Genomic DNA, 14,737 nt, shown 5'->3' with positions numbered 1-14,737 from the left:
CAGCCTTCATTAAGGCTACACACACGCTACACACACACACACACACACACACACACACACACAGTCCCACAGCAGGAGTGTGGTTTCAGAGTCCCAGTCCACTACTAAAGTGCTTTTGTTTCTCTGTTACGGATTAAAAACAAACACATTTCCTTTTGATCCCCGTTATTAATAATCTCCGGCATCGATTACCTGATGTACATCCTGTCCTGATTCATGACATCTGATAATAATCCAGTTACTACAACCAGTGACCGGAGTGTAAGCCTTTCTCAGACCTACAAATGAAGTCCTAATTCAACTGAGCTTCTTATTTACTCGTTGTTTTTTATGTAAATCAAAACCTTTTTTGTTTCTTGTTTTTCATTATTCATGTTTTTGCCCCTCGGGAGAACTAACGTACAGCTGACGTCAGCAAGCAGGGCTTAGAGGCTGAGATTTGGAGGGAATTTTCACGTGGGAGGAGCCAGAGGCACGCACTAATGACATCACAAATCAGGCATTTGTTTAAAAACAGCGTTTCAGGAATACAGTATGTCGTGCTAGCTGGGTTTATTAGCACTGCTGCGCACACACACACACACAAGCACAGAATATAAAGAGAGCACAAAGAGACAGATGAAAAGAAAAGAGGAGAGTGACGGAGCGATGGCGAGACGGAGTGAGTAAAGAACGCAGGAGTGTGTCTCGAGAGAGAGAGAGAGAGAGAGAGAGCTCACTAAAGATGAAAGGATGTCAGAGAAAGGAGACGAGGAGCCAGGGACCATGGACAAGAAGGGGACACACACACACACACACAGACACACACTCACTGTATGCTCGGAGAAATAGATCCAAGATTAGTGACCAACAGTCAGACAGAGAATACAAAAGAAAAAGCCAGACGTCTGGAAGATTTTTGCCTCTTTTGTCGTTAGCAACACGATTAATTAGCATCTGAATCTTAACAGAGGACACAGTGCGTCTGAATTCATAAATAAACCAAGTTAAAGCTACAGATAGTCACTGCATTATGGAATAAACATGGTGGTGTTTGAGATGCAAAAAGAGGTCTGGACTAAACCCCTTAAAAAGGCTGCTGTTCTAATAAAGACACTCGGCTAGTCGTGATGTCCAGGCCCTGGGACAGAGCCAGAACCAACTTTCTTTTAATAACTCTAAGCAAATGTAACATCTGCAGTTTGGGACGGAGCCTTAAAATGACCAACATACAGTAAGAACACTAACTAAACATGACGTCTTCTGTTCTGGGTTGGAACCTTAAAATGGCGAGATAACTTAAGAACACTAATTAAAGGCAACATCTGGCGTTTGGGACGGAGCCCTAAAATGGCCGACAGGCAGGAACGCAGGTCTGGTGTTTAGACAGAGCCATAAAACGTCCATCAAGGAAACACTAATTAGATTAATTAGCTAATGAGTATTTGTTTTAAGATGTTCATCAAAGCCGCTAATCAGCTAAATGAGAAGTCCCTCCTCAGGGACAGACACTTAAGATGGCGGCCGTGTAAATAAGTCAGCTCAGGGTGCATTATGAACACTAAGTAGTGACAGTTTTTAATATTTGGGACAGAGCCCTAAGATGGCCGACGTCTCACTGCGTAGGATTAGGGATGTCAGTTAACCTGAACGACTTTCTAGAAAGGACGCAACGTAGATCTGAAACCCAGCGTTTGGGACGGAACCTGACGTTCTATTAAGAACACTCACCATTCTTTAAATGGCTTGCATGCAGATGCAACGTTTTGTGTCCTTAATATGGCAGACATTTACATGACAGTCGTGAGTGTTGCATTTGAGACAGAACTTGAAGGTGGCTGATGTTTTTGGGACAGAGCCGGAGATCTCATGTTGGAGAAATTATTTTTTACAGCTCGGAGATTTGAGCGCAGCCTTCAGGGCACTCGGTGTGATTGCGATTACAGGAAGGTGAATCATCTCGTTCAGGTGGTCTGTGCAATTATAATAGTGGCCATAGGGCATGTGTGCTCATTACACTTACACACTTACACACACACAACACACACGCACGCGGTGGTGTTTCACAGGCCTCTCTAACGAGTGCACTCCTGTGGGATTGTGTGCCTGTAATTGGAGCTCCAGCCCCGCTTACCGTTCAACCGTGCGGCTCTGCCTCCATCACGCTTTAATGTCCTCGCCACCCGGGGGAACGCACAGGGAACGAGCAGATCCACACCCATACACCTCCTCTCTCCCTCTCCGCCCCTCCTCCACTCCACCGCTCGTTTTGTCTTCTGTACGGATAAAGTCGGGTGGTTACAAAGGCAACACTCTCTAATGGCCTGGCTTTATTCATGACCTGCCGCGGCGAGACGAGGAGAATATTACAGCCCTCCAGACACGAGGACGTTTTAAAGCCTCTTTCTCATTTAGAGGTAAAGACCAGTGCAGGCTGGGTAATTTCCATCAGAGGACCCGACAGCAATAAAGTGCAAAAATCCCCCCTCCCACACACACACACACACACACACACACTTTCTCTCCCACTTTTTGAGGTCACCCAGTGATGCAGGATAAAAAGTTTTTTTTTACGATCTAAAGTTATTGACATTTGGATCTTCACGTCTCCTCATGGCCTGGATTTGCATATTGGAACCTGATTGGCTGTTTCATATTATGATGCAATAACGATGTGATTTTCCGGCCTTTTCAGCCAGAACTGATGCAATTTTACGCACTGAGCACTCAATTTCACACTGTTCACACAAAGACAAGCCGTATACGGTTTACAGAGACTTTTTCAGGAAATAATTGAGGATCAGAGTATCGTTGCTGCCCTGCGATGGATTGGCACCAGGTCCAGGATTTACCCTGCCTCGTCTTTCCGAGTCCCCTGGGAAAGACTCCAGGCTTCCCGCGAACCTGCACTGAATAAGCGCTGTAGAGAATGAGTGAGATGAAGTGAGAGTGTGTCGTTGCTTTTTTTTTTTTTTGTGACTGTAGAAGTCTACTTATAGCTATTAGCCTGTTTACTCGGTTACTTCTATGAAATGAGTTTAATCCGAACCTCAATAACTTAAAAACTAGTCAGACCATAAATAATGCCACCTTAGACAGTAATGTGTTCCAAAGAAAAGTTTCAGCATAAAGAAAAAAAACTTTAATAAATAATTTAAAAAAATAATATTGCACACATTTAAATGAGTCTAATATTTAAAAATGAGTCTAATATTTCTTTGCCTGTATGACCCATTTTTTTTTTTTATTCCTTGTTTAGTCAGGTTTGTATAGCTGGATAAAAAGAAATAAAATTAAATTTATTTTATTGCCTAGGTTGTGCTAAAAAAAAAAGGATATTTTACTTTATCCTGAGACTTATATTGTATTTATATTATGTTCGTAATCCTGAGACTTATATACTGCACATAGCATTTTAGCCATTTTATTTATACGTAGTGATTGAAACAAATTGCTAAAATGCTTTGAGCTATAAACATCAGGCTTACAGAAGGTCACAAATACCATATTTAAAGTCAAACGTTAGACTTTAAATATTAAATATCTACCTACACATAAATTTGGCATAAGACTAGACCTTCTGTAACGTAAGAGTGCAACAGTTCAGGGCCCGAATCAGCAGCATACCTTCACCTGAAGGACAAAGGGTACACTGTTGAGGACGAGGATGTACAGATTTTGGACGGAGAGGATAGATGGTTCGAGAGCGGGCTAAAAGAAGCCATCTGTGAACGAGTGGAAAATCCTTCTCTCAACAGCGGCGGAGGTCGTAGACACAACCTGTCTCCTATTTTTCACGCTGTTCTTTCATCCGTGTCCAGGAAGATCAAGACCTCTTCACAGGTCCAGCAAGAAAATCACACTTAAGAACTCCCACTACTGTCCAACAACTCTCCCTCCTACTCTTACCTTCTCCATGGTTCATGTAACGAGCCTTCCAGACAGGGGAGGGTCCTTCGTCCTCAGAGGATTCGAATATGAGGAACAAACCAACTGACCTTAGACCGAAGAAGCTCTGTGGATCAGGAGTGAAACGTATCAACCTAACAAGAAAGAAGGCCAGTAGACATGAGTCAACTTTTAGATAACCTCACACCTGGATGACTGAGAATCCTCACAGACGCAACGCTTCAGAATGTTTGGGAAGATTCTCCGACATCATCTGTTCAGGGTCAAGGCTTGAGTCAGAATTAAGTGCTGTTACGAAATATTTTTCATAACCATAAACGGCTAACCCTTAAGCGCTAACCGTCGATACCATTAAGGCACTTTTTTTGATTATAAATGTTATGGAACTGAACATTCCTAAATTTAAGTTTGTGTCTTTTAGATCTAAAATGATACAAGACTGTGGAGAATCAAACATGGCCGCTCCCGATGCTACATTTAAACACACACACACACACACACACACCTGATGAGTCCCTGCAGCTGGATGCATCACTTGATGATGCACAGATGTGCCTCAGGCAGTGACTTGGCTTGAAGACGATGAAGCGCAGGCGGAGAGCGAACTCACGGCCTCGCCAAGGAAACGCGATGAGAAAGAGCGACGAGCCAAGACGGGTCTTTTTTTAATTTTATTTTGTCTGTCTGACTGGCCGTCTGCCATGGAGGAAAAACAGAAAGAGTGAAAGATCATTAACACACTACACAAATCCCTGAGAGAGAGAGATTGATTTTGACTTCTAAATGCCCTCGAATAATGAACTTTTGTCTGAAAAGAAGTGCTTAAACACTGCCACATTCACTGCATCAGGGAACCACGAGCGACCGAAAGCACACTGTCACATCAACATGCAAAATTTAGAGCTTATGTCCATTGAGAGAGAGAAACAAAGAGAGAGAGAGCGAGAGAGACAGTATTAAATAAATTATTAATATAAAGCTCAGAACTGCAGTTACGGGAAAATCAATCAACGTCTTCTGAACTGAACACAGACATTAAACAGGGCAGAGAGCAGAAAGTTCTGGAACAACATCTGGGTCAATGTTCATCTGGGGTAAAGCTTAAATACCTGTCTGTCTCTATCTGTCTGTCTGTCTACCTCACTGTGTGTCTGGGTATCAGAGTCAGTCTGCTTGTTTATCTGGGTATCACTGTCTGTCTGTCTATCTGTCTGGGTATCAGTCTGTCTGTCTATCTGTCTGGGTATCAGTCTGTCTGTCTATCTGGGTATCAGTCTGTCTGTCTGGGTATCGCTCTGTCTGTCTATCTGTCTGGGTGTCAGTCTGTCTGTCTGTCTGGGTATCAGTATGTCTGTTTGTCTGGGTATCTGTCTGTCTGAGTATCTGTCTGTCTGTCTGTCTGGGTATGAGTCTGTCTGTCTGGGTATCACTCTGTCTGTCTGTCTGTCTGGGTGTCAGTCTGTCTGTTTGTCTGGGTATCTGTCTGTCTGGGTATCAGTCTGTCTGTCTGTCTGGGTATCAGTCTGTCTGTCTGTCTGTGTATCAGTCTGTCTGACTAATTGCATATCAGTCTGTCTGGCTGGGTGTCTGCATTTCAGTTAATTTTCTTGATTGTCTGTCTTTTTCGATTTGCCCATCGATCTGTGGAGCTTTTTACCTGCCCATCCATCCACCTATCAATTCTCCTGTCTGTCTGTCTGGCTCACCTTCTTTTTCCATTTCTCTTCTTTACTCTCTTATTTTCAGTCACTTTGCCTTTTTCTTTTTTTTCTTTCTTTCGTTCTTTATCTATCTCTCTCTCTCTCATATATATATAGATGTATATGTAATCTGTTCTATCTCTTTCACTTTTTTCTCTTGCTATCTCACTCATCTTTTCTTTCTCTCATTTCTTCTTTATCTTAGGATTGTATATGTTGCTCCCTCCCTCTCTCTCTCTCTCTATTTTTCTTTTTCTCTCTTAATCTGTTTTTCTCTTATTTGCTCTTCCTGACTTTCTCACCCACACATCTTTTCTGTCTCTCCCTTTTTTTAGCACTCTTCCTTTTTTTTCATTCCCATCTTTATTTTGGTCCGTCTCTCTTCGCTCGTGGCTCTCCCCCGCTCTTGCCATAGTTCTTTTTTTTCAGTCGACTCCGCATGAACTTTGCTCGACATGTAAGTAGAGTTAGGTAAAGTTTGTCGAGCGTGTATCCCACGGCGACCATTTCTCACAACACATGGGTAATGTTGTAAGAAGAGCAGAGGTATAAAGAGATACTTTTAATCAGGAAGACGGTTATTATAGCTATTAACGTTACCATCCACTTTAGCTAATGAGCATAATTATCCACTAGACCAATGGCAGTGCTCCACATTTCCCTCGTCCCACTGAGGAATTAATGACTCAGCCTTTTGAGGCTGATAAAAAGAAGGTCAACTCATTCTTAGTGCTTCCACTTAGTGATGATGTGAGATAATTATGTAAGATTGTGTTTTTTTTTTGTTTTTTTATGGGTTCGTCTATGTGTTTTTTTTCCATAGGCTTGCTCCAGGAGATTTACGTGGAGGAACCGGATGGCCTGGTGTCTGTCAACCTTCTGATCATGTGTGCCGTTTCCGCGTTCACCACCGGGGCGGCGCTCTCCGCCCTGATGATCTGCTGGCTCATGACATTCAAGCATCGGCGCCGTTCCAGGAGCGGGGCTCCGAGCCAGCCTGGTCGTCACCATGGTGACAGGGAGCAGTGCGTGCTAGGACATGGACGTAGCACCTCAGCGATTAGTGTGACGAGGATCAGCGGCGTCGATGCTCAGGTAGAGGACCTGTTCACTAACGGCTGGCCTAAATCTGTAGAGATCCAGGATCCGGGATTGCCGACTCCAGAGCAAACACCGCTGCAGCAGAAACGACCCACTCCTGATATCCACGACCACACCCATCTCCACCTCCCGGACTCGGATTGGGAGCAAAGCCAAACGTTTATCACCCAAACCGGTCCAAATGCCTCCATCATGTACCTGAGCTCCGATTACTTACACGGCGGTGACGGAGGCCAGCAGGATGACCCGGGTATCCCGAACATCGAAAGGCAGCGCTATCTCATCCTTCCTCATCCTGTGGTACATAAAGAGCAAAGCAGGCATCATCCCACGCGCAATTCCGCCGGCGACTACCGACCGGGGACCCCTCAAGGCTCGCCCGAGCGCAGGAAGGTGGTGTCCGCTCCAAATCCGCACTTGGATTACGGCAATCCGCCACACTGGAGCCAAAATGGCGTCAGCAACAACGGCAAACCCAACAGACACCACCATAACTATCCGATACAGCCACGTACGAATGCGGCGATGGTACGACCCAGCGTTCTCCACTCCACCAGGGGGCTCGGCGAGCCGCAGGACTACAGCCACGTTCTCGGAAGGAGGATGGGCAGCGAGAGGGATTTGAGGAGAGAGAGAGACAGGGAGTATATGTCCAATGGACAGTAAAGAGACAGGGACTGTCTTTTCCAGAGAGCCATGACTCCCAACACCTGCCCGTAAAAACCGTCTCACTGCCGTCTATCCAGTCCTACAGTGTTGCTTGAAAGACAGTTGACCGAGTGAGACAGAATCCGAGCTGAGCACTTGCCTGTTAGCCTCACCCTGCCCCTCCACCCGCAAACCTTTAGCACTTAGCATGTTAGCAAGGTTTTTTGAAGCCGCAAAGCCGGAAACACTGAGCCACTTTTCAGGAAACCGGATATCAGTATACTGTGAAGTGTTCGCTCGAATCTGCAGCCAACAGTAGCAAGTCTCTGTTAGAGGACATTTTTAGTGGACATTTTTTTCTGCGCTTTTGTTGTTTTTTTGTTTGTTTGTTTTAATTTTTCGGTATGGGCAAACGTACATGTGTGTGATATACACAGTGTCCTGATTCCAGAGGCAAGTCTAAATCTCAGCTCAAGGACTTTACTTAAAGACGATCGAGCCGAGGACGGCTAGCGTCCGAGCAGCGCCGGAGCTTCTTGGCAAACACAAAAGCCGATATCACGCAGACTCTTTTGCATTTGTGTTAAAAGCAATCAAAGGACAAAAAATGACTTAAATGTGACTTGTGATTGCGATTGTTTTTTAAATCAAGAGTGTGTGTGTGTGTGTGTGTGTGTGAATGTGTGAAAGATGAACGTCCTGATTTTGACGACTGACAGCACCGACAAGACAGTATCTCATAGACCACTTGAAATGAAAAATGATTTAAAAAAACAACATTGTTAGTTCATGTGTCTGCACGATTCATCAGTATCAATCGAAATAAACAAAATGCTTGGGGTTTTTTATAACAAACAAAAAAGTTTTCTGATGTCATCACACACAGGTTGGTGGGCGGAAAAAAACGCCCGAAAGAAAATCGCACGAAATCAGTTACAAATAAAATCAAGTATTGAAATTTGCTGTAGCGCTGATAGATCAGAAATTGTCATGATTAAAAAAAAAAAAAACATTAACATGTTGAATTATTTCACACCAGATAACAGTAATGACGCTGGCTTCCTAGCCATAGCTAGCGTATCGTAGGGAAAGTAGTGTTTTGGCTAATTGAAACTGAACACCTTGTTTGCTTCTATGCTAGCTAGCGTTAGTGTAGTGAAACAAAGAGCCGTGTCAGGTTTAAGAGACAAAGAAAACCGTCACTCGACAAAATCAGGACGTTGGGGAGCGAGAACGTTCTCCAGCAATCGTGGAACAGATCACGATCAGATAAGGCGCGACGAGATACCAGCTCCGACCTCTGGGATGGTTTAGAAGTAATAACAATGACAACAATAATAACTGTGGGTGGAGTTTGAGTGTGTGTGTGTGTATATGTGTGTGTGTGTAAATCTTTCTGAGGTGTGTTTGCTGCTGGATACGAACACTGACGGCTTTTGTAAGTGTCTGTCTTTCCGCCTCACTGACCTGGCCTCTCTCTCTTCCTATCTTTCTCTCTTTCTCTCTAAATCTGCCTCTTTCTGTCTTTCTGTAAAGTGAAATGTGATCTCTCTCTCCTCCTCTCTCTCTTTCTCTCCCGTTCCATCTTGTCTCTGGGGTGCTACTTCGGGAAGCGTCGCAGAGACACTGAGGCTCTTTGTTGCGGGCCGGACAGACGAGGAGTCGGGCGGTGAGGGAATAGCAATGAGCGGCAGAACGAGTCCGTCCCTCAAGGGCTCCGTCCTGGATCGAGCGAATTTTTAGCGGGCCATCAAAGGGAACGGTTGGGGGGGGGTGGGGGACATGGGGGGCAAAGATAGGAACGTTAAACTCTGATCTTTCTTCTTCCTTCCTGAGCTTCTGTTTCCAAACCAATTCCAGGAGCAAATTATAATAATAATCATCGAATTACCCACTAAAGGGGAGCGATACGATGACATCATCAAGAGCCCTGATTTTTTCATGTACAAAGAACGAATTTTTTATCACAAGCGTTTATCAGCTACTGTTATTGCAGCACATGTTTGCGTTTCATTTTTTATAGATACGTTTATTAATGTTCAAGAACACTCGCTCGCTTTTAAAACATCGCGCTCCTTTTTTGAGTGTGAGTCTCAGAAATGCTACTTTACAGACAGTCCAAAAGGCGTGAAAGGAAAAAGTAGGGCGGTTTGAGTCAAAGCGGGACTTTCAGTTACTCGGGATGACAGAACACAGTTCTAAGAGTAAAAACTCTCTTTATTTCTCTATATAATCCTCTGATACACTAATGCACTTATCCCAGTGTTTCACGAGTGCTTGGACACCATCAAGGTAGAAAGTTTTCTCAGTACCTCAGAGGCATGATCAGACTGCCAAGCTTCACATCTGACACGCTGGCCTCCCAGGAACTTTTTTAATGTTCTGTCTTTGCAGGACAGTGAACAACCTTATATTCCCACATACCCGTACAAGCCTGCCTTCACTCCAAGCCGTTTCAACATGTTTGGGACAATGGCGGAGTTCCTGGGGGGCCAGCGTTTCATACATTTCATTATTTCTCTACTCATGTTTATATTTTTGTCTAAACTGGTCCATAAACTGGTAAATCTAAAAAATGGCTGTGAGTAAACTCGAAAAAAAAAAAAAAACATCATGTAACAGGTAACGGGGACATTTTTCGTAACATGTATGGAAGGAGTCTCCAGTGTCAGCACTTTGTAACAGTCAGAGTTAAAGCTGTAACTTAAACATTCTGAACAAATTCACTGGTTTCTTTCTGGTTTCACGGTAACACGAGAAGAAAACAGTACCCCTGCTCCCTCCAACCTGTCACTGATTATTTTCCTAAAATAAGAAGACACAAGCTGTTTTTCACTCCTTAACAATTCCTGCAATGTACGGGTTTATAAAAATGAGGGGAATTCGGAAAAAAAAAATTCAGGTCCTCGTCTTTGCCAAATCCAAAACGCACGGAAAGAAAACCCCCCTCGTGTTTCTCAGAACTTCCCTTTGTCCCTCTCATCTAGGTTGTTTTTTTCTAAGTAACGACCCGAATGCACAAAAGCACTCTGCGAAGCATTTGCGGTTATGTTTATTTAGCTGTTTGTGACCTCCTGAGAGTGCTGAGTTCAGGAGTACTTGGAGAGACATAGCGAGAGACAGAGAGAGAGAGATGGACACTGTTTGCAGAACGTCAGATCTGATTGAATCATCCGTCCTAATGGATAGACGGATGGTGTATTAGCGTCAAAGGCTATATTCATCACAAACATCAGTGTGTATTAAGGCATCAGGACTGACAGAGAGAGAGAGAGACAAAACACACAGGAGCGAGAGAGAGAAAAAGTTTTAAGCGCATGACCTATAGAATACCCTATAGAGCTCATTACCATGTCTTAGGGTGTGTGTGTGTGTGTGTGTGTGAGAGAGAGAGAGAGAGATTTCAAAATGAATTCCTCTCTGTACAGTCAGTTGTTTTTGTTCCAGGGTTTTCCTCCTCCGTGCATTTTTAAGTGTCAGGTCTTAAAAAGTCAGCGTGCGCCTTTAGCTCCCCCTTGAGGCCTAAAAGTCATCTTTCGTCTCTTCGTTCTTTACCGTACATGTAGTTGAATCCGCCGTGGCATGTCCTCTGTGTGTGTGAAGTTTACTTCTAATGACAAACCTGACTGAGGAAAAGAACATTCGACTCTTTTAAAATGATGTCCTTATAAAACCTCAGCAACATTTCCAGCTCTACTTCTGTCTGAGAAAAGCAGACGCAAGACTTAAGTCTAGCACAAATGGTATAAGAGAAGAGGCGTCTTTACTTTTGGGTCCAAGGTCCAAACGCAAGCATTTCTGATCCTCCGTATCCTCTAGAGTTTGGAATCACCGGGGGTCACCCGATACAATGTTACCGTGATTATCAGAGCCGATTCAATCTGTATTGCGATTCTGTAAGTATCATGATTTTATAAATATGAATTTATTTTATAGTTTTTGTTGCAATTCTAAACAAACTTAGCAAACAAACAAAAATAATTAGCTCCTACCACACAGGACGATGTGCTGCCTGTTAATGCGGGAATTTTTTAGGATTATAGTGGACCTGCGACATATTACCATGTCAAATTCAAGCAGTAAAATATTTATAGAAAAAATTCAATCCATTCCGGAGGCGCATTTTTAATGCGAAATTTCGTATTGTGAAACGCATTTTCCCATTGGAAATAATGTAAATGCAGATCATTTGTTCCACCTACCAAGAAATATTACCAATATTACCAATTTCCAACACTATAATCATATTGTTGCATAGAAAAGACATGTATAGTATGTAAAATATTAAATAAATAGACATTAAACCTCACTTAACCTTAATTTATGATTTCTCTCGGCGCGACTGCTTTAAAAACCGAACTGAAAGCGTCTCCTTTTTCTTCTTGCTACCGTCCTTGATAACATTCTTGGGACCCGCGGTGCGAAGTCTTCACTAAATCTTGCACAAAATGCAAAAAAAAAAACTCACTTCCTTGACTTTCCACTGACGCAAACAAGTTTTGATCTGCTCCTGGACGTACGCGCGTCTTAGCCGCCGTTCTGTTCAGCTCGGTCCGGTCACTCGCAAAAAAAAAAAACTTTGTTCATATGCCGATAATTTCTTGCTAAATTTCAGTTCTTACGCCTAAAATTCATGAGGCGGGCCGGTCGTATGCGGAGGTATCACTGTATCAGTTACTTCAGGCTAGTTAAGTCACACAGCTCGCAAACGTTCGCTAACATGGGAGATTCTTTTCATTTTTTATAACCAAATCTTCGGCTATTTATTAAGTCAGATTTTCATAACATTGCCGTGTTCAGTTACACTGCGTACTTTTTATATATTTACCATGACAGGAAGTCCCACTGTGCCCTGATGCGATTTCAAATGAGTCTGCGTTTTTTTTTCTGTTACTTGTTAGCTTGGCTAATTATCTATTAGCTATTAACTATTTTAGGTGTATAGGGAAAGTTGTCTATGGAAAATTATTTCCTAAACTTTTTCTCCAACATAGCCTGAGCTCTGTGTTTGCCTCTCAAGCCATGATATATTCTCTCTCGCGCTCTCTTTAGCTCTCGCTCGCTCTCTTGAACTAGCGCTAAGCACCACATGCCTGATTAGCCTGAGTGCATCTCAGCTCTTAATGTGATGACAAGAGAAGAGAGGAGATCCTCGGAGGGGTACATCAGGGACGAGACAGCCGTATCTCTCTCTCTCTCTCTCTCTCTGCACTCGTTGCCCTGTTTAATGTGATTGCCTTAAAGCCTGCCAGCAATTCCTCAGGCAGAAGTTAGCAAAGCGCTCAGCCAAGCTAGACACTGACTCGACTCGTCCTTCTCGCTAAAGCCGAACTGCACGTGATTAACGTTATTAACACGATTAACAACCGCCACTTCAAGGACACGTGAGTCACTGTGCGGGAAGCAAACCTTCCAGCAAGTCGGCTAATACGCCGCGTAAATGTGAAACCTCATAGCCCTACTTTTTGCATCCCAGCATCCCATCTTTGCATCATCCAGAGACACGTCATACGTTACTTTGCATTATATGAACAGTTAGCTAGCTAATCCGCTAATTAGTTTTTCTCATTGTATTCGTTCAGTGGGTTACTTGATGAAGATCCTCCAGTGATGGACCTATTATTAAAGACAATGGATCAGCAGGATGGGGAGATCAGCAGGCAACAAAGTTGTAGTCATTATGCAAGATGGGAATCTTCCTGAGACGTCCTGCTGTTAAAGGGGTTTAGATCGTAGCAGAGCGAACGGTTTGCAGTTGTACTTATACAACAATTAATTCCGACCAAACAATCTGATTGGATGAGATTAGACGTTCTCCGTCATTAGAATCCTTGTTCAAATCCGAAACAGTGAATACTGGCTAATAATACAGCTGAAAATTTGCAAGGTGTCAGGACACTAAAAATAAAACCCAGCACAGTGCACGAGGATGGCAAACAAATATGATAATGTGGATATGTCACGGTTGTATTGCTCACTTTATTTTATTATACCATCACAGTGTATTAGATGGTGCTGTCTTGCCATGCATTATGGGTAATATGCGTCCACAAACATGGAAAATGTATCGTCATAAGCCGTGAAATGTCAGTCATGTCTTTGTTGCGGCGTTCTTTGAGTGTGTCTTGCTTTTAAACCCCCACTCAGACGAAAGCCACCCTGTCCGGACGGCACACTTCACAAGGGTCCTTATTCTTCCAGCCCTAATTAAAAGCTCGCTTTGTGAACACGGTGTCCCGAGAGCTCGGGGCGACGCCCGCCGAGCACGACTCTTTTATTTTCTCCTTTCCTTTTTTTAATAGGTGTATAACCGCTACCACCGCCGCCGCCACCTCCTCCGCCTCCATCATCAGCGTCCCTGTTCCTTTCCCCTCGAGCGTAACCAGGGAGAATTAATGGGGCACTAATGGAGAGAGAGGGTGTAGCTACCAGGAGTCACGACACACTTTTATATTTCACAGTAAGCAGCGACTCGAAGGGGATTCGGCGCGGGCAGTTTCATGATCCGTATTTATAGCTGGGGTCAAAATACAGGGCTGGGTCTGAAAACTAGACGTCTAGGAATTTATCAGTATGAAAGAAATAATAATTCCGACTCGTAGTTCTTTAGCGCTTCATGATTCGATCTTCTTGATGAAAGACAAATCAGACTGTAAATTATTTAGAATAAAAAGGAAGCATCAGCAGTGGCCCGGTTCTCATGCAGCAAACACACACACACACACACACACACACACACACACACACGTGTGAGGTGAAGCACAAGCAGCGCTGAGTGATTGACATGCTGTAAAGCTGTAGAGAAACCAGCAACGGTCTCATTTATATCCTGTTTGTTAGTTTGTTTGTTTTTAGTGAGCTTTCGCTCGATTTTCAGTGATTCGTGTGTGTGTGCGTGTGTGTGTGTGTGTGTGTGTGTGTGTTAAAATATTTTTATTTTTTATTATTGTTTTTTTTTTGTATAATCATAATGATGATGATGCCATGAACTCAATCCCAGTATTTGCAGTGATTTGTTTAATTTTTTGGTTCATCTCTAAAGATGAAAGGACTTCTGTTTTTCTTTCTTTTTCTTTCTTTCTTTCTTTCTTTTTTAAAGCAAAGAACAAAGAGCCATGTTTCTATCAGACGTACGTGTCCATGACATCGATGTAACTCACGTGCATGAACTCCGAGTGTTCTTCACACAATGCGCACTATCGAGTGCTCTTACACTCCATCAGTCACGTGCATGCTCCCTGATCCAACTATACACACACTCACACACACTCACACACACGCTCACACACTTGTATAACAGTGAAAAAGACACAAATTGGAAACTAATAGGGGAAGCCGAGGTCACACATCGATAATACATCTGTTGCTGTTGAACTATCACAAAGCATGAAGTGTGTGTG

The 14,737-nt window shown here is 43.4% G+C and overlaps 1 protein-coding gene across 1 annotated transcript in view; it reads left to right on the top strand.

Moving 5' to 3' along the window:
- sema6bb (sema domain, transmembrane domain (TM), and cytoplasmic domain, (semaphorin) 6Bb) overlaps window positions 1-9,104 on the top strand; it is a 127,687-nt gene extending 118,583 nt beyond the window's left edge. The window contains exon 18 of the mRNA XM_053503221.1: window positions 6,412-9,104. Coding sequence (XP_053359196.1) covers window positions 6,412-7,355 — 944 coding nt within the window. The 3' untranslated portion in view covers window positions 7,356-9,104. The remainder of the gene's footprint in view (window positions 1-6,411) is intronic.
- The last annotated feature ends 5,633 nt before the right edge of the window (window positions 9,105-14,737 follow it).

Source organism: Clarias gariepinus, chromosome 9 (genome assembly GCF_024256425.1).
Source record: "Clarias gariepinus isolate MV-2021 ecotype Netherlands chromosome 9, CGAR_prim_01v2, whole genome shotgun sequence".
Lineage (NCBI taxonomy): Eukaryota > Metazoa > Chordata > Actinopteri > Siluriformes > Clariidae > Clarias > Clarias gariepinus.
This window is presented reverse-complemented; position numbering and strand designations above follow the sequence as displayed.